Source organism: Gossypium arboreum, chromosome 11 (assembly GCF_025698485.1).
Source record: "Gossypium arboreum isolate Shixiya-1 chromosome 11, ASM2569848v2, whole genome shotgun sequence".
NCBI lineage: Eukaryota > Viridiplantae > Streptophyta > Magnoliopsida > Malvales > Malvaceae > Gossypium > Gossypium arboreum.
Window position 1 is genome coordinate 18,962,820 of NC_069080.1, and position 18,572 is coordinate 18,981,391.

At 33.0% G+C, this 18,572-nt stretch overlaps 2 protein-coding genes and 1 non-coding gene across 9 annotated transcripts; 1 reads left to right on the forward strand and 2 right to left on the reverse strand.

The window, feature by feature from the left end:
* Positions 1-2,775: 2,775 nt before the first annotated feature.
* Positions 2,776-6,631, forward strand: LOC108473527 (scarecrow-like transcription factor PAT1). 7 transcript variants are annotated; one of them, XM_053021170.1, is made up of 4 exons: positions 2,776-3,051; positions 3,944-4,023; positions 4,469-4,521; positions 4,666-6,631. In XM_053021170.1, exons 3-4 carry the CDS (start codon positions 4,484-4,486, stop codon positions 6,359-6,361), a joined length of 1,734 nt encoding a protein of 577 aa, XP_052877130.1. In that variant the 5' UTR covers positions 2,776-3,051; positions 3,944-4,023; positions 4,469-4,483; the 3' UTR covers positions 6,362-6,631. The 7 variants fall into 7 exon arrangements, with proteins under 7 accessions (XP_052877130.1, XP_052877133.1, XP_052877131.1 ...); XM_053021173.1 differs by having other exon boundaries at positions 2,776-2,992; XM_053021172.1 differs by lacking the exon at positions 2,776-3,051 and adding an exon at positions 3,062-3,278.
* Positions 6,632-6,810: 179 nt separating this feature from the next.
* LOC108473528 (WRKY transcription factor 1-like) lies at positions 6,811-9,865 on the reverse strand. The gene is made up of 5 exons (XM_017775151.2): positions 9,610-9,865; positions 8,296-8,830; positions 8,050-8,212; positions 7,818-7,976; positions 6,811-7,598 (listed from the first exon to the last, which is right to left on the reverse strand). The coding sequence occupies exons 2-5, from the start codon at positions 8,828-8,830 to the stop codon at positions 6,992-6,994; spliced, it is 1,464 nt and encodes a 487-aa protein (XP_017630640.1). The 5' UTR covers positions 9,610-9,865; the 3' UTR covers positions 6,811-6,991.
* An 8,034-nt stretch (positions 9,866-17,899) lies between these two features.
* Positions 17,900-18,006, reverse strand: LOC128284611 (small nucleolar RNA R71). The gene has a single exon (XR_008275036.1). It is a non-coding gene; the product is annotated as a small nucleolar RNA R71 (small nucleolar RNA).
* Between the last annotated feature and the right edge of the window lie 566 nt (positions 18,007-18,572).

The following is an 18,572-nucleotide window of genomic DNA, read 5'->3' on the forward strand; positions in this document are numbered from 1 at the left end:
TCACTCTAAGAAATGTAACAAAAGAAAATTAATAGTGTTAATAATAGAATTTGAATTTTGAAATTTAAAAATAAATGAACTAAATTATTAGAAATAAAAAGTAGAAAGAAGAAATTCTGAATTTGTGAAGACAATATCAACTTATAACATATTTTAATCTTAATTTTTAAATGAGAAATTTATTTAATTATTTATAAAATCTAATAGTTTTCTTATTTCATTCAAATTGGAGCGGTGCTATGGGGAAATAGGGACGTTAGCACTCTCGAAAATAGAAAAGACTGCTTTTATTCTCCTTTGAAAATGAAAAGTTTTAAGCAACACTACATTTTACCCTTTAGAATTTATAATTTAACTTAATCCTTAAAATAATTATAAATTATAAATTATTTTTAAAATTTATATAATAATAAATTTATACTTTTGACTCATTCAAAAAAGTTATAAATGAATTATATATACTAAGTTTGTCCCTCCTAAGCTATACCCTTTTTAACTCTCCTTCCTTAATTTGAAAGTTGCTTTTGATGTGATATATACATATGCTTCTAATTTTACTCTTACTTAATTCATAGCTTAGCATAGTAGAGATTGAGGATTAGTAAATTTTTAATTTAAATTTTTATAATTTATAAAATTTTAAATTAATAATAATAAAATTACACTTTAACTCATTCAAAATAATAAAAAATAATTTAAGATGATAAAATTATATTTTTATTATCATAAAATATACTATTTAATTTCACCTTCTAAAAAAATTTCAAAACTCATAGTATATGTTAAAATTTAATTTCATTAAAATTTGATGATAATTATGGATGATGAGTCACCAAAACATAAAGAAGTAAAATAGGAAGATCATGGTTAGGTTGACAAGACTCATAGTATCCTCCAAACAATGAATGATTTAGAAAATGTGACTTTAACTTAGACTTAAAGTCACATTAACTTCTAATGTAATGGACAAATAATATTTTAAGTAAGAGAAAGAGATAAAAAGGGGAGTGGGCCACTAACTTTGGGGAGGGGACAAAGAAGAAACAACATGCCCTTTTCCTTAAATTTGTTTGATTCCTTTCAAAATACCTCAATGTTGGATTATCTTTTTGTAAAACTAATTTCAACGAAATACATTACTTCTTCCCATTCTTACCAAATAAACAACAAAATTGACTATTTTCAAAGTTGCATGCAACTAAATTTATTCATGGTTAAAATCTTAACTAATACTTTTATCATTGGAATTAATTTTATATTAATCAAAATATTTTGCTCTAGTAGTTAATTGAAACAATAGAATTTAAATTCCACTATGGTAAAATTTTCAATTGAAACCAACTCTGCCAATAGATTTCATCTATATTCAGGGGTGAATTTAAGGGGCTCGCAGGCCCCGGTCTCCCCTAAAATGTAAAATTACTATTTAGTTTCTTGAGATTTTTTAAAAAATTTAAATTAGTAAAGATAAAATTACACATTAGCCCTCTTAAAATTATAAAATTCAATTTAATCTTATAAAATTATAAAGATATAGACTATAAAAATTAAAAATATATTAACTATGTACTAGTTGGTATAGAAAAGAATATTGATAAATTTGGATTTATTGAGGTGTGGGTTTGTTAAACATTGAATAGTATTTTGTATTTGAATTTTAGTCTTTCATATTTCTAAATATGATTATGTAGGTGTTTTCATTTTATTTATATTTTTATAAATAAAACCTTTTCAAAGAAATTTTAATTTTATTTCAAACTTTAATAAGTTATATCTATGTTCTAAATTTTTATATATTTACGTTCATACATTTCATTATTTATTATATATTAATTTTAAACACAAATATATATTTTAAATAATACATGTTTTCCACATGCATAAGCTTCTAATAATAATAATAATAATTTCAAAACAATATATTTAGTCATTAAATAAATATTCATTTTAACCTAAAAAAAAAAAGGAAAATTGCATCTATGAAATAGAGTTTGGAATTGAAAAAGGTAAAAGCCTGGCTCTCTATAATTACAGACAATTTTTCTTTCCTTCTTTCTTTAAATAAGTTAAATAAGTCGATTGAATCTTAATTTGATTGACATGAATATTATTGTCAATATAAGAGAAGATGAGTTTAAATGTACTTCAACATATTATCCTCCTATTTATATGTTTAGTATTTTAAATATAACAATCAAATAGAATATTCCGTTAAAGGAAAATCCAAAATTAAATATCAAAAGATAAAAAGAGAAGATCAAATGAGGAGATCATGTTCAGACATAAATATATGTTATCATAATCTTGTAATGTTATTTTAATGTATGGAGGTGATCACTTTGATTTGGGGTTTTGAAATTACAAATATATAATTTCTTATAAATTATAACACCAAGTTTAGGAGAAGGTACCAAATATTCATAAATTATTAATTCGTTATTCAAAATAAAACACAATTATCAAGACCAACATCATGTTTTTCATTCATTCACATGTTCTAATTTTTACTTTCTAAGTATTGTGGGTTTCAATTTAAAAGTTTAAATACTCTAATTTTAAGTGATACTAATTCAATAATTACAGAAAATTGATAATTTTATTTATAATATAAGTACACAAACCATGAGTATTCTTACTTTATTTTTCATATTAGTTAAATAAATATAAAATACTTTTGGGGGGACATTTGACCAAATGTGAAATTAAGAAGGGCATTATGGTACATTCAACAAATCCAATAATAATAGTATAAGTAACTTGCAAGACAACTCACAGTGTATGTTTTAATTGTTATGTGAAGGGGTTTGATAATGCATCCCTTTTTCTTTTAGTTAATAAAAAAGAATGCACATGCTGATGTGACTCTTTACAAGAAAAAAGAAATAAAAACAAATCATATGCTGTCTCATTTCCAACCTCCTTTCCATCTCTCAAACCCTCTTGTTTTCTTCAACTTCAATTTCACCAAAAGCTGAAGATTCCTTAGAATAAGGTGCGGTGCCCCCATTGATTTGATGTTGGAATTGAATTTGTTCTTTTATTGAATTTAAGGTTTGTTCTTCTTCCTTCATTGATTTTTTTTTTTGTGGAGTTCTTGAATTCTGTTTTTTTTTTTTGGGTGTAGCTTTGTTTTGGTGATTGAACTTGTTTTGAGGGTTCCTTTATTGGGGGGGAGGGGGGAAGTGTGTATTTTGGGGAATGTATTGAGTTTTGTGGAAATGGTTTGGTGAGGATCAACTAACAGTAAGATGGTTTTCAAGAATTTCTAGTTTTTATTTGTAAGTTTAGTTGTTTATACTCCAAGTAATCTGCTCTTTCAGATGTTCAACGTTTTGGGTTTTTTTTTTTTAAAAAAGAAGCTTGAAATGGCTCTGTTTTTGTTCAGTTTTCAAAGATCAACTTCCTTCAGTTCTGCAACTGCTAGAACAGGGTGCCTAATGAATAATATGATCTAGTGCTGGAAATGTGTTTTTTAGTTACTTATGAAGTGCTAAATAAGTCGAACTCTGACTTTATGGAGCAAAACTGAAGCTATAATTGGAGTAAAAGTCATTTATGTGTAGACTGGAATTGAAATGTTGAGTTGTGATGGTGGATTTTCATTTGGCTAAATCTTGTTCAAGTATCTAACTGATTTACTTATTTAATGATTTTGTCTCCTTCTGCTAGAAAGTTGTGTTGAATAGGGAGGTCCCTCATGTATCAACCTAAGAAAAGAATGTAGCAGGTAGAGTAGGTTGGATCATTCGATTTTGTTTCGTCAAGAATCATCGCATCCTTCTTTTTTGAAGGTTTAGGAACCTATTATCGAAGTGGTTTTAAGTAACAAAATTTGCATCTCTCATCTTTACGAATCTGGTTAATGAGGAAGTGTTTTGAAGATGTCTGAGATTTCATCTCTGATCCCATCAATATGGAACTGTGTCTTGATTTCTTGATACAGGTTTGTAGATGTCAAAATTTTCATATCTGTCTAGCTAATCCATGGGGGAGAAAAGGGAGATAATTTTAGCACTCTAGAAGGTACATAGAAATATCAGTATGATTTTCAGTACTTTAAGTTTACGAGTCTGAATCACTTCATTTGAGTTGAATAAAGCCTGGCAAAATAGGAGAGAAATAAAAGCTTTGTTTTGTTTGCATATATACATACATATATATATATGTATACGTATATAATATTCACTGCTTATTCTGTGCTTTAAATCTACAGCAAAAGTATATGGAAGAAATAAAACCTTCTGGATTGTGATTATCTGTATTCACTGATACGTTCTGTATATTATGAACCTTAGTGTTTCCTTCCCCACTTTGCAAATAAAGTTCGATACTAAAACAAATGTTTCACTTAGGGTTCCCTGAAATTGACATTGAATGTTATTGTCGGTCGGCATGCTGAATCTCGAACTTCTGTTACAACCTCAGTGCTGTCATTCGGTCTTGCTCAGCTTGTTTCAATATTTTGCAGATCATAAAGAGACAGATGGAAAGAATCTGGGCTGTCAAGGCTGAAGGATCATGGTAATGTTCATTTGTCTCTCATATGTTTGCAAGCAGCATTTAGCTTATAAAGAGAATGCAAGGTTTCTTAAGTTACTGCTATTATGACCATGAAGAAAATACTGAATTCTGACTGTTTGGAATTTTCATTTTAGTTGGAAACAGTCCTGCCAGTCTCGAATCCTTTGATTGCTCCAACCCCCACAAGGGGACAGAACCTGTTCTGGCAAGCTGTCCATCAATGCAAGCATCCCAGCAACACAGAAGCTCAGTCATGGCTAGCAGATTGTACCGTCAAATAAAGCAAGAAGTCGAGCCTGAGCCCTACTGGTTCCCTCAACTCCCACCTATTGACCCCTCTCTCTGCTATAGTGACAGTAGCCACGAATTCCACTTCACTGTTGAGAGTTCCAATGAAAATTTTTGCACTTTGGAGTCATCCTCTGCAAATGGCAGTTATAATGCCTACAACTCTACATCACTTGTCGGTTTCTCACCAAATGGAAGCCCAACGTCACAGCAAGATTCTCAGTCATATCCATCCGACTTGCATCACTCTCCTGACAATAATGGTGGCTCTCCTATTAGTGGTTCCTGCGTAACCGATGATGTAAGTGATTTGAGGGATAAGCTGAAAGAGCTGGAAACTGTGATGTTGGGCCCTGATTCTGATGTTATTGACAGTAAGACCTCACCAGAGATGGGCACATGGAGACTTGTAACAGATGCAATCTCCAGAGGGGACTTAAAACAGGTCCTTGTCTTTTGTGCAAAAGCCATGTCAGATAATGATCTCTTGATGGCACAGTGGTTAATGGATGAATTACGCCGAATGGTGTCGGTTTCTGGGGAGCCAATCCAGAGGTTGGGAGCCTACATGTTGGAAGGGCTAGTGGCACGACTAGCCTCATCAGGGAGCTCAATCTATAAGGCTTTGCGATGCAAAGAACCAAAGAGTGCTGACCTATTATCTTACATGCACATTCTTTATGAGGTTTGCCCCTACTTAAAGTTTGGCTACATGTCTGCAAATGGAGCCATTGCAGAGGCCATGAAAGATGAAGATAGAGTTCATATTATCGATTTCCAAATAGCTCAGGGGAGTCAGTGGATCACTCTCATCCAAGCATTTGCAGCTAGGCCTGGTGGACCACCCTATATCCGAATAACTGGTATTGATGATTCCACATCTGCATATGCCCGTGGAGGAGGCCTAAACATTGTGGGAAAGAGGCTGTCTAAGCTTGCAAGGTATTTTAAAGTGCCATTTGAATTCCATGCTGCCGCCATGTCTGGTTGCGAAGTCCAGCGGGAACACCTTCAAGTTCGACCAGGAGAGGCTCTAGCTGTAAATTTTGCTTTCATGCTTCACCACATGCCTGATGAGAGTGTCAGCACTGAGAATCATCGTGACCGACTCTTGAGGCTAGTTAAGAGCCTGTCTCCAAAGGTTGTAACCCTTGTGGAACAGGAATCTAACACAAATACTGCTCCATTCTTCGCAAGGTTCCTGGAGACACTAAACTATTACACAGCCATGTTTGAATCAATTGATGTGACTCTCCCCCGGGAACATAAAGAGCGGATCGATGTTGAGCAGCAATGCCTGGCAAGGGATGTCGTTAACATCATAGCTTGTGAGGGGGCTGAGAGAGTTGAACGACATGAACTCTTGGGGAAGTGGAGGTCAAGGTTCAGAATGGCAGGGTTCACTCCTTATCCTCTAAGCTCCTTGGTTAATGCCACCATAAAAACCCTACTTGAGAACTACTGCGATAGATATAGGCTTGAAGAGAGAGATGGGGCTCTGTACCTTGGTTGGATGAATAGGGATTTGGTTGCTTCCTGCGCATGGAAGTGATTTACATTTTTGTCCTTTTACTCTCTTTAGTATTGTCCTCGCACATTTGAGAACAGGGGACTTGAACTGAGGGCCTCTTAGTACCCTGTTCTTGTACCATTAATCAAGGCCTCTGGCATGCATGGAAGTGACAATGATGCTTCTATTGTTAGTGTTAATTTTAGGAGACTGGGCACTACCTTTGGTGCAAAGTCCTCTTTCTCTTAGCTGCCGGGTTTCTTTTTAACCATGTACTTCTTATAAATCACGGGTTATCCACCTTTGCAGTCATCTCATTCCATTGTTTTCTTTGGATCGCAAGCTGTCATGGAGATCCTACTGACAATGGAGAAAGAAGATTAGCAGCCATAAAACCACAAATATGTTATTAACCAATAAATGTAAACAATAACTGCAAGGATGCCCTCGATAAAAATTACCAGTAACAAACTATTTTATATCAAACCATATTGTCAGATAAAATTACTGCACCTTTAATCTCGCATTATTTAACAGGTTATATTGTTTTACACATATGGTTTGCCAATATGGCTACAAAAGTGCAGCCTCAACTCCAATACCCCAAATAGATCCATTTGAATACACTGCCATTTGCGACCATGATTATAATTTATAACTATCAGCCCCAGCTCAGCTTTGAACGGGTTCTGCGCTAGGCATTCGTTGCTCATTGAAAGTACACTCGGAACGTGGAGTGATATGGACCATCTTATCAATGCAAACAGTATCTTTTTCCGATTTCATTTCTAATTTGCTACTCAGTTGCTCGCTTGATGTATTCTGAGAATTTGATTTACTATGAACAATCGTACCACAGTCAACCGCATCGCTTTCTTCACTAGGATCCAACTTCTCAATCTGTTGCTCATTTGATCGACTTGCAGGACCTGATATAGGTGCATCTATCAGACTGACGCAAACAGTACCGCTAAAATCTGACTTGGTTCTCAACTCTCCATTCAATTGCTCACTTGATTTATTCTCAGCTACAGAACCAGAATAAACAACCATGTCGAGGCAGATGGTCTCACTTTCTTCTACCTTGGTCCTTGATTCGCCACTATGAGCTGCCGAATGAACATTTACTCCCGTTGTATTGTGGGTAACACTCCTGGTTGGAGGCAAATCATGATCATGTTGTCCCTCATAAGTAGTTATAACCAATTTTGCATCATGCGAGGCCCTCTCAACATGTTTCTTGACAGGGCACCCAGGACTAGAGCACCTGTAATAGCTCCTACATCACAAGTGAGAAGAGCAAGTCAATTAGTTTTAAAAGCCACAATATGACATATATGTAAAGGAAGGAAAACTTTCTAAGATCAGAAAGTGTTAAGTAAAATGCATTCACTCTCTGGTTATTATAAGAAGATATCTGCAGCTGGGAAAACAGTGTAATCATCAGCATAGCTAATGAGCTGAGATAAAAATGTGCGCAAAAGACCTTAATACATACCTTGGATTTGGATTGCCTTTAACTAACTTTTGCCCATATTTGCGCCAGCGGTACCCATCATTTACAATATCAACCTCACTGAAAGTCTTGATAACCATACGTGAGTCATTGGTTGGCTTCTCCACTGGAGATGCATCAGCATTGCTATTTTCTTTCTTCCTATTTATATTTGATGACTGTTAAACAAAGATTGAGAGATAAACTAACACACTACAGAAAGAAACTAAGGTACCTTCGTTTTGAGACGAGATGATCATCATCACTGTCGGCAACATTCTGAATCTTATTTGATTTTGAAGCTGCACCCTTAACATCTTCGCTGACAGCACTAGATAAAGGTTGAGAACCACTTCTTGGCTCAATTTGGTGAGGCATTTGTGCATCCAATGACTTGTCTTCAAATATGAGGCCAGTTAAAAAACAAGATTTACACTTCATTCGATTAGACTAGACGCAACTGATTAAGATGTTTACTTACCTCTGACAACAGTTTGCAATGACTTATCTGGTTGCTCTTCAACAACAGAGACAGCAAAACCAACAGCTAGTGGAAGGTTCAGTGGCTTTGGATGATCATGCTGACCAACATAAACAGTGTCAACCATTTTCCCATCGTGTGAACGTTCTAGTTGCTTTTTTGCTCGGCAGTTTGGATGTGTGCATTTGTAATAACTTCGAACAAATTCATTTCCTTTAACAAGTTTCTGCCCATATTTACGCCAGTTATATCCATCCTGCGATGCTCTCTCACATGCTACAGGACTGCTTCCTTCCATACCAGGCAACAGAGAGGGAGTCTGCTTGGTTATCACAGAGGAAGTATTTCCTAATTTCTCCGATTGTGAAAGTGGGTCTTTCTCTGATTTAATCAAGGGGGTTTCTCCTCCTTGATCAGATTGTGACGAGGGAATTTTACCATCAGTGTTATGTTGCAATGCATGACTCCCAGTATCTGGGCTCCGTAATTTATCTTTACCAACTTCATCTGTTACACACTCCCCTGACGGAACCATCTGAAGTAAAGAATCTTTTATCAGTTAAAAGTATTTCAGCAAAACCCTAGCTACCATTAAATTAGCAGGCCCAAACATGAAAATGGCATTTGAAAAACATCTTATGTATACTAACACAATAATGCGTGCATAACTTAATGGGGATCGGATTATTCTGAAGTGAACCATCTGAAGTAGAACAATCAGCCGTTAATACTGAATTGCTAATAAATTTAGAGAACAATAATCCTATCATATTGCATCAGCTGATGACTGCCATGCTTGATTAAGAATTTCAAAATTAACAAACCTTTGCGGAAAAATTAAGCATTTCAAAAGCTTTTTTTTTTTTTTGTTTATCTTTTCCTGTTACGATTACGTTCAGCACGACAAGAAATGCTTCAAAACGCCAACCAAACAATTCCTAATTCAGATAGTAATACAACTATGAAATTTAAGAGGTTAAATTAAGAAATGTTCGTCCTATCCTTAAAACTAAAGCTAAGAACCATCTAATAAACTGAAAAATATCTCACTTTAAGAACGAAACTTAAACTTTATTTTCCAACTATTGAAAATTTAATTCAAAGAGTATGGCTTTCAAAACTCTGTCGCTCTTTTTCTTCGAGTTTCTAGGCAACCAAACAGAACAAACAAATTATGAACCAGAATTTCCAGAATTACGCGGGAAAACGATAAAGGCAATTCAATTAACTCCAGAAAAAAAAAAATTAGGTACAATAAAAAAAAAACTGAACCAAGTAAATAAAATAATTTTTTTATAAATAAAAAAGGTTTACCTATGTAGGTGTTTAAGAGAGCCGCAAGGCAGATCAAGTTGACAAAGGGGGAGTTGAGGATTGGATCAGAGGCGTAGATCAGAGCGGTGATGGAGGTTGGATCCGGGTAGCGAAAGTTGGTTAGCTGAAGGATGGAAGTTGTAGAGTGGGGAAAGAGCGTTTCAGGCTGTTATTCTGATTAAAGAAACAACCAAAAATAAGTCAGGAAAGGAAGAAGAGCGTTGGGACAATAATCCACTACGGTCGGGAACAATCCAGCATCTATGTCTCTTTTGTCTTCGTAGGCTATTAATTTTGTGTGTTTAAGGGTAAATTTACTCAATATGACTAAACTATTACGTAGTTTACATTTTAGTCACTCAACTTCAAAAAGTTACAAATTAGACACGAAACTATTTGAAATTTACAAGTTGTTAGATATTCTTAGTTACAATTTCTTATGATTGAGTTTAGAATTTTATTTTATTGTTCTTTCATTATTTAGACTATATAGACCTATATATAAACATGCCAATTCAAGAGATGAAATACAAGCAATTTCTCTTGACTCTATTTTCTTATATTTCCTTTCTTTGTTTTTGATAACATGGTATCAGAGTCTCTTGGCTTGATTTAGTGAGTTCGTATTTCATTGTTTTGAACGCGAACGATTTGAGTTTATTGTGGGTCACTTGTTCAAAGTAATTTTTTGGGTTCATCGTAGGCAAAAGGAGGTGCACCATTGCCTTCGCCATCGATTTGAAAATTTTAGTCACTAGAGACCTTGTGCGTGAGGCTCACATGCCACTTGAAAGAAAGTAACTCACATTCATGTGCCAACACGTATGAGTGCGTGGAGCGTTGTTCGACCATCAACTTCTATCTGTGACATCAATTCTTTGGTCCGACCAAAGCCTAATGGTCAGCTTGCTTATTGGAGGTGGTTTGGGGGATGTTTTGAGGTTTTCGCTAATATTTTGTACTATTCACTGTTTGGTTGCTTTTTGGGTGTTATTTGGTCTCTATTTGGTTGTTGTTTGGTGTTGTTTCAGCACTATTTTGTTTTTTGTTTTCTTTGCTTAAATGAGTCACTTTGCTTCCTTTTGGAGTTAGGCAATTCTAATACAGATTTTATTTTCTTTTCATCCAAATGGATAATTGATTCAGGAGCTATAGATCATATGACAGGTAATCCCAACATTTTCTCTACCTTTTGATCACATAATTCACCATGCTCTGTTACTATTGCTAATGGTTCCACTTATTAAGTTGTTGGTTTTGGAAATATTGATCTAATTTCGTCTATCACCTTATCATCGGTATTAAATTTACGTAACATTGCCTTCAATTTAATCTCTGTTAGTAAACTTATTAGTGATCTAAATTGCTCCATTTGGTTTTTTTCCCGATCATCGTATTCTAGAGGATCTTGTGACGAAGTGCACTATTGGTAAAGGGCATGTATCTAATAGTCTTTAAATTTTTTACTTGTGGGTTCCTTGATTCGTGGCGCATCCTACTGTTCTCTCATTGATGGAAGCACATTGCTGATTAATACATCCGTCTCTTTATTTGTTGAAGAAGTTATGTTTAAAATTTTAAAACCTACCTTTCTTTTTTTTGGAATGTGAAGCATGTCACTTTGCTAAGCACTGATGGAGGCCCTTGAGCCCAAGAGCTAACAAACGAGCTAGTTTCACTTTTAAGTTAGTACACTCAGACATTTGGGGACCTTTCCAAATTGTATCTAAACTTGGATTTAGATACTTTGTTATGTTTGTGGATGATTATTCTTGAATAACATGGATATACCTAATGAAAAATCGGTTAGAGGTGTTTTTCATTTTCAAGCTTTTTGTGCTGAGATAAGAACTCAATTTAGTGTTTGTCCAGGTTTTGTGAAGTGATAATGCTAAAGAATACTTCTTTCTTACTATTGTAAGGCATTTTTGAACCAAAATGGGATCCTTTATTAAACCTCTTATGTTGATGCACCATCTTAGAATGGAAGAACAAACATCTCCTTAAGACAGCTAGACCTTTTTCATTTCGAATGAAAGTTCCTAAAGAATTTTGGGTTGATGTTATTTTAACAACTTGTTTTTTGATCAATCGTGTGCCTTATTCTGTACTTGATGGTGATGACCCATATAATGTTCTATTTCTATCCAAACCATTATTTCCAATGAAACCAAGAATTTTCAGAAGTACCTGTTTTGTTTGAGATGTTCGGCCTTATGTCACTAAGTTGAATCCAAAATCCTTAAAGTGTGTGTTTCTGGGCACTCTCACCTTCAAAAGGGGTACAAGTGTTATAGTTTAGATTTCAACAGGTATTTGGTGTCTATCAATGTTGCATTCTCAGAACAAGTGTCATTCTTTTCGAAAGAAATGTCTTCAAAATTTCTGAAATTGGGGTAAGAAGATGATTGGTTAATTTACACTATCACTAGTGAACCAAAGAATTCTAATTCTTTGAATTTTTCTCTGACAAGACCATCAATTACTCAAGTTTATTCCAAACTAGAGAGAGTCATGATGCATGTCCTACACCGATGTCTTCGTCATCTGATCTAATCTCAAGTGACCTTAACCTTGACCTTTTTCATATTTCTAATTTTGTTTCATATAACCATTTGTCTCCTTCTTGTTCTTTAATTGCGTCCCTAGATTCCGTTTCATTGTATAGAAACACATTAACTCAAGAGATGAAATACTAGCATTAATCTCACATTTTTAGTTTGGCTCAAATCTATTACTTTTGTGTTAATTATATCGAATGCAATTTTAGTCAATGTTTACAATAATAACTTGGATAATTTATGGATGTATCATACACATTTAAATGGTGAACTGATGATTAATTTATTAGGAAACAATGAATGAACAAATATATTGGACAATATCATGACCCCAAATTTGTGGGTAATAAAAGATTTTGGAATAACAAATTTTTATTTGAATTATAATAGCTTGTGCAGGTAGTTTTAAGAGATATTGGGTACGATAGAAAATTTTCATTTAATTAGTTGAAATGTGCATAAAAAGATAGTTTATTTTAAATAACATTCTTTTAAAATTATTTTCTCATGAATATTAATATAAATGGTAAAACAAAACTACTAATCTTTTATTTTGGTTTAGGTTACTAATTTTGGAGGTAAAAATTACAACTGCTCTCTAATCTTTACCATTTGTTATTCATCGACTTTAATTAATTCTTTTAAAAGTAAAAACTTTAATTAATTCTTTTAAAAGTAAAAACTTTAATTTTATTTTTATATGCTATGATGAATATACTCTAATCACTACATTATATTTTGCTACTTTAATCAATAAAATTTATCAACGTTATACTTCGCTACCTATTCTAACCACTTATTATCTTTCATCAATATATATTGAGACGTACCATTCATGTAAAAATCAAATTAAATTAAATATGAATATTAAATTGGACAAAAACACAAGTATCAAATAATGCATTAAGCCTATATAAACAATAAATAAAAGCTGTCACAAATGCATGTGATAGCTTAATTTAACATTGTGAATGATTAATATGAGTCACATGTGATTATTGTTAAAATTGTTTTGAGTAGGACTAAGTAAAATAAAATAAAATAAAATAAAATTGATAAGTCATAAAAGTTACATATTTTTAATCATATTCTTGATGTGTTTTTGGATGATTTATTATATAAATTAGTGAATTTGATGCTCCTAATCCTTTAAATTCATGTTTCTATACTTAAGTGAGCATAGGGGAGTTGAAGGAGCGAAAAACAAGCCAAAATCGGGCAAAAAGAGCTGTTTTCAGTATCCACACGGCCTAGGCATTTCCACACGGGCTAGCTACACGCCCATGTACCAGCCCTTGTCGATATTGTTCCCTGTTTCCCAAACATGCGGAAAAGCCTAACTTTTAGGCTTTCTGAGCATTCTAAAGTCTATAAATATCAATTAGAAGAAGATCTAAAAGGGGCACTCAGAGAAGATTGAAGAAATTACTCGAAGAACACCATCGAAGCCAACTCAGAAGCGAATCTCCTTTAACATTGCAGATCTCCTTTTAACTTCTTTCAAAGTTTTAGTGAATTTCTTTATGTCTTGTAGCTTTTTTGATTTTGAGATGTTTTCACTTCAGATTATGAACTAAATTCCCTAGATACCTAGGGAAGATGAAATCTATAATAAATCTTATTATTTGATTTCTGAATTACATGATAAATACTTGATTCTTGTTCTCAATTATGTATGCTTATTTTGTGCTTTAATATTTTAGAGATATTAATTCATATTTAATGTTCTTATTTCAGTAGAGCAAAAGCCCCTATTTAAGAGTAGATCTAGCATAATTGAGTAGAGTTGCATGCTGTCCTAGAAATAGGACGACATAAATCTATCGGATTAGAGTCAAATCTAATAGGGGAATCTATAGATCGAGTTAATGTGACAATAAGGGTTTTAATTAGAAAGAAATTTCGATTAATCAACCTAGAGTCAGTTGTTCTTATTCTCGAAAGAGATATTAACATAATTTAGGATATACCTAATGAAAAATCGGTTAGAGGTGTTTTTCATTTTCAAGCTTTTGTCTTTGAGATAAGAACTCAATTTAGTGTTTGTCCAGGTTTTGTGAAGTGATAATGCTAAAGAATACTTCTTTCTTACTATTGTAAGGCATTTTGAACCAAAATGGGATCCTTTATTAAACCTCTTATGTTGATGCACCATCTTAGAATGGAAGAACAAACATCTCCTTAAGACAGCTAGACCTTTTTCATTTGAATGAAAGTTCCTAAAGAATTTTGGGTTGATGTTATTTTAACAACTTGTTTTTGATCAATCGTGTGCCTTATTCGTACTTGATGGTGATGACCCATATAATGTTCTATTTCTATCCAAACCATTATTTCCAATGAAACCAAGAATTTTCGAAGTACTGTTTTGTTTGAGATGTTCGCCTTATGTCACTAAGTTGAATCCAAAATCCTTAAAGTGTGTGTTTCGGGCACTCTCACCTTCAAAAGGGTACAAGTGTTATAGTTTAGATTTCAACAGGTATTTGGTGTCTATCAATGTTGCATTCTCAGAACAAGTGTCATTCTTTTCGAAAGAAATGTCTTCAAAATTTCTGAAATTGGGGTAAGAAGATGATTGGTTAATTTACACTATCACTAGTGAACCAAAGAATTCTAATTCTTTGAATTTTTCTCTGACAAGACCATCAATTACTCAAGTTTATTCCAAACTAGAGAGAGTCATGATGCATGTCCTACACCGATGTCTTCGTCATCTGATCTAATCTCAAGTGACCTTAACCTTGACCTTTTTCATATTTCTAATTTTGTTTCATATAACCATTTGTCTCCTTCTTGTTCTTTAATTGCGTCCCTAGATTCCGTTTCATTGTATAGAAACACATTAACTCAAGAGATGAAATACTAGCATTAATCTCACATTTTTTAGTTTGGCTCAAATCTATTACTTTTGTGTTAATTATATCGAATGCAATTTTAGTCAATGTTTACAATAATAACTTGGATAATTTATGGATGTATCATACACATTTAAATGGTGAACTGATGATTAATTTATTAGGAAACAATGAATGAACAAATATATTGGACAATATCATGACCCCAAATTTGTGGGTAATAAAAGATTTTGGAATAACAAATTTTTATTTGAATTATAATAGCTTGTGCAGGTAGTTTTAAGAGATATTGGGTACGATAGAAAATTTTCATTTAATTAGTTGAAATGTGCATAAAAAGATAGTTTATTTTAAATAACATTCTTTTAAAAATTATTTTCTCATGAATATTAATATAAATGGTAAAACAAAACTACTAATCTTTTATTTTGGTTTAGGTTACTAATTTTGGAGGTAAAAATTACAACTGCTCTCTAATCTTTACCATTTGTTATTCATCGACTTTAATTAATTCTTTTAAAAGTAAAAACTTTAATTAATTCTTTTAAAAGTAAAAACTTTAATTTTATTTTTATATGCTATGATGAATATACTCTAATCACTACATTATATTTTGCTACTTTAATCAATAAAATTTATCAACGTTATACTTCGCTACCTATTCTAACCACTTATTATCTTTCATCAATATATATTGAGACGTACCATTCATGTAAAAATCAAATTAAATTAAATATGAATATTAAATTGGACAAAAACACAAGTATCAAATAATGCATTAAGCCTATATAAACAATAAATAAAAGCTGTCACAAATGCATGTGATAGCTTAATTTAACATTGTGAATGATTAATATGAGTCACATGTGATTATTGTTAAAATTGTTTTGAGTAGGACTAAGTAAAATAAAATAAAATAAAATAAAATTGATAAGTCATAAAAGTTACATATTTTTAATCATATTCTTGATGTGTTTTTGGATGATTTATTATATAAATTAGTGAATTTGATGCTCCTAATCCTTTAAATTCATGTTTCTATACTTAAGTGAGCATAGGGGAGTTGAAGGAGCGAAAAACAAGCCAAAATCGGGCAAAAAGAGCTGTTTTCAGTATCCACACGGCCTAGGCATTTCCACACGGGCTAGCTACACGCCCATGTACCAGCCCTTGTCGATATTGTTCCTGTTTCCCAAACATGCGGAAAAGCCTAACTTTTAGGCTTTCGAGCATTCTAAAGTCTATAAATATCAATTAGAAGAAGATCTAAAAGGGCACTCGAGAGAAGATTGAAGAAATTACTCGAAGAACACCATCGAAGCCAACTCGAGCGAATCTCCTTTAACATTGCAGATCTCCTTTTAACTTCTTTCAAAGTTTTAGTGAATTTCTTTATGTCTTGTAGCTTTTTGATTTTGAGATGTTTTCACTTGATTATGAACTAAATTCCTAGATACCTAGGGAAGATGAAATCTATAATAAATCTTATTATTTGATTTCGAATTACATGATAAATACTTGATTCTTGTTCTCAATTATGTATGCTTATTTTGTGCTTTAATATTTTAGAGATATTAATTCATATTTAATGTTCTTATTTCAAGAGAGCAAAAGCCCTATTTAAGAGTAGATCTAGCATAATTGAGTAGAGTTGCATGCTGTCCTAGAAATAGGACGACATAAATCTATCGGATTAGAGTCAAATCTAATAGGGGAATCTATAGATCGAGTTAATGTGACAATAAGGGGTTTTAATTAGAAAGAAATTTCGATTAATCAACCTAGAGTCAGTTGTTCTTATTCTCGAAAGAGATATTAACATAATTTAGGGATTTCTACGGATCAAGACACAAGTGAATAAATTATTTAATTCAGATTAAGAATAATAAGTGAAGTACAGGTGGATTCTTTCTTGGGTATTATCTTTCTCTTTGGTTATCTTCAAATATTTTCCTAATTCATTCTCCGTCGTGTTCTTAGTTAATTTAGATTAGTAAATTTAGATTAAAACAACCATCCCAATTTATCAGCTAAAGAATAGAAAAGTAGTAACCACTAGTATTTTTAGTCATCGTGGATATGATATTCCTTACTCACCATAAATATACTATTGTTCGATAGGTGCACTTGCCTTTGAGTGACCATCAAGTTTTTGGCGCCGTTGTCGGTGACTAAAATATTAGGAACACTTGATTTTTATTAATTTAGCCATTTATTTTTATTCCATTTTATTTTTATTTTGAGTTTAATTTTTGTTCTATAATTTTTTCTTTTATTTGCTTCTGGCAGGTTCCTTTAGTTTATGACTAGAAGAAATCTGTCAAGACTATTAGTATTTGATAGTGAAATTGAAAGTACAGCTCGTAGAAACCGTAGAGAAGCAAGACAGAGTCGACAGAATATAGTGGAAGAGTAAGAGGATGCTGTTATTATTACTGAGGAAATGGATGATAATTAGAATAATTAGCTACCTCCTATGGTTGCTGTGAATCCTATAAATCCGAATCCTATTTCTCGTACTATGCCAAGCCCACTCTCACTGGGGCTGAATCGAGTATTGTGAGACACACCATTATTGCGAACAATTTCAAACTAAAGTCGAATACTATTCAGATGATACAACAATTTTTTCAGTTTGATGGTTTGCAAGACGAAGATCCAAATACTCATTTGGCTAACTTTCTGGAAGTCTGTGATACTTTAAAGATAAATGGCATTTCTAACGACGCCATTCTCTTACAGTTGTTTCCCTTCTTGTTGAGGAACAAAGCTAAACAGTGGTTGAATTCCTTACCACGAGGTTCTATCACTATATGGGATCAAATGACTGAGAAATTCCTACTAAAGTACTTTCTACCGGCTAAAATAGCTAAATTGAGGAATGATATCTCTTCTTTCGTACAGATGGACTTAGAGACCCTATATGATGCATGAGAGAGGTATAAGGATTTATTGATAAGATGCCCTCACCATGGGTTACCTCTGTGGCTACAGGTTCAAACCTTCTACAACGTTTTGAACCCCTCAACTAGGCAGTTAATTGATATAGCAGCCGGTGGTACTCTGAACAATAAAACACCTGAAGAGGCTTATGAGTTTATAGAGGAGATGTCACTGAATAATTATCAGTGGCAAGTCATGAGGACAAAGCCAACAAAAGCAGCTGGTGTTTTTAACTTAGATGCAGTCACCATGTTATCGAATAAGGTAGAACTTTTGAATAACAAAATTAATGGTTTATGTGTTTCTACACAGGTACATCTAGTAATGTAATGTGACGCAAATGGAGATGGAATAAATAATTCAAAATATTTACCCTTCGGTCCTAGTATGGAGAATGAGTAAATAAATTATATGGGTAATAATTCTAGACTTCAAAATAATCCTTATAGTAATAACTATAATGCAAGATGGAGGAACCACCCAAATTTCTCATGGGGTGGTCAAGGAAACCAAATATCACAACCCCCTCCAGGCTTTCAACAACAACCTTATCAGTAAGAGAAGAAACCGAACCTTAAAGAGATGTTGGAAAAATTTATTT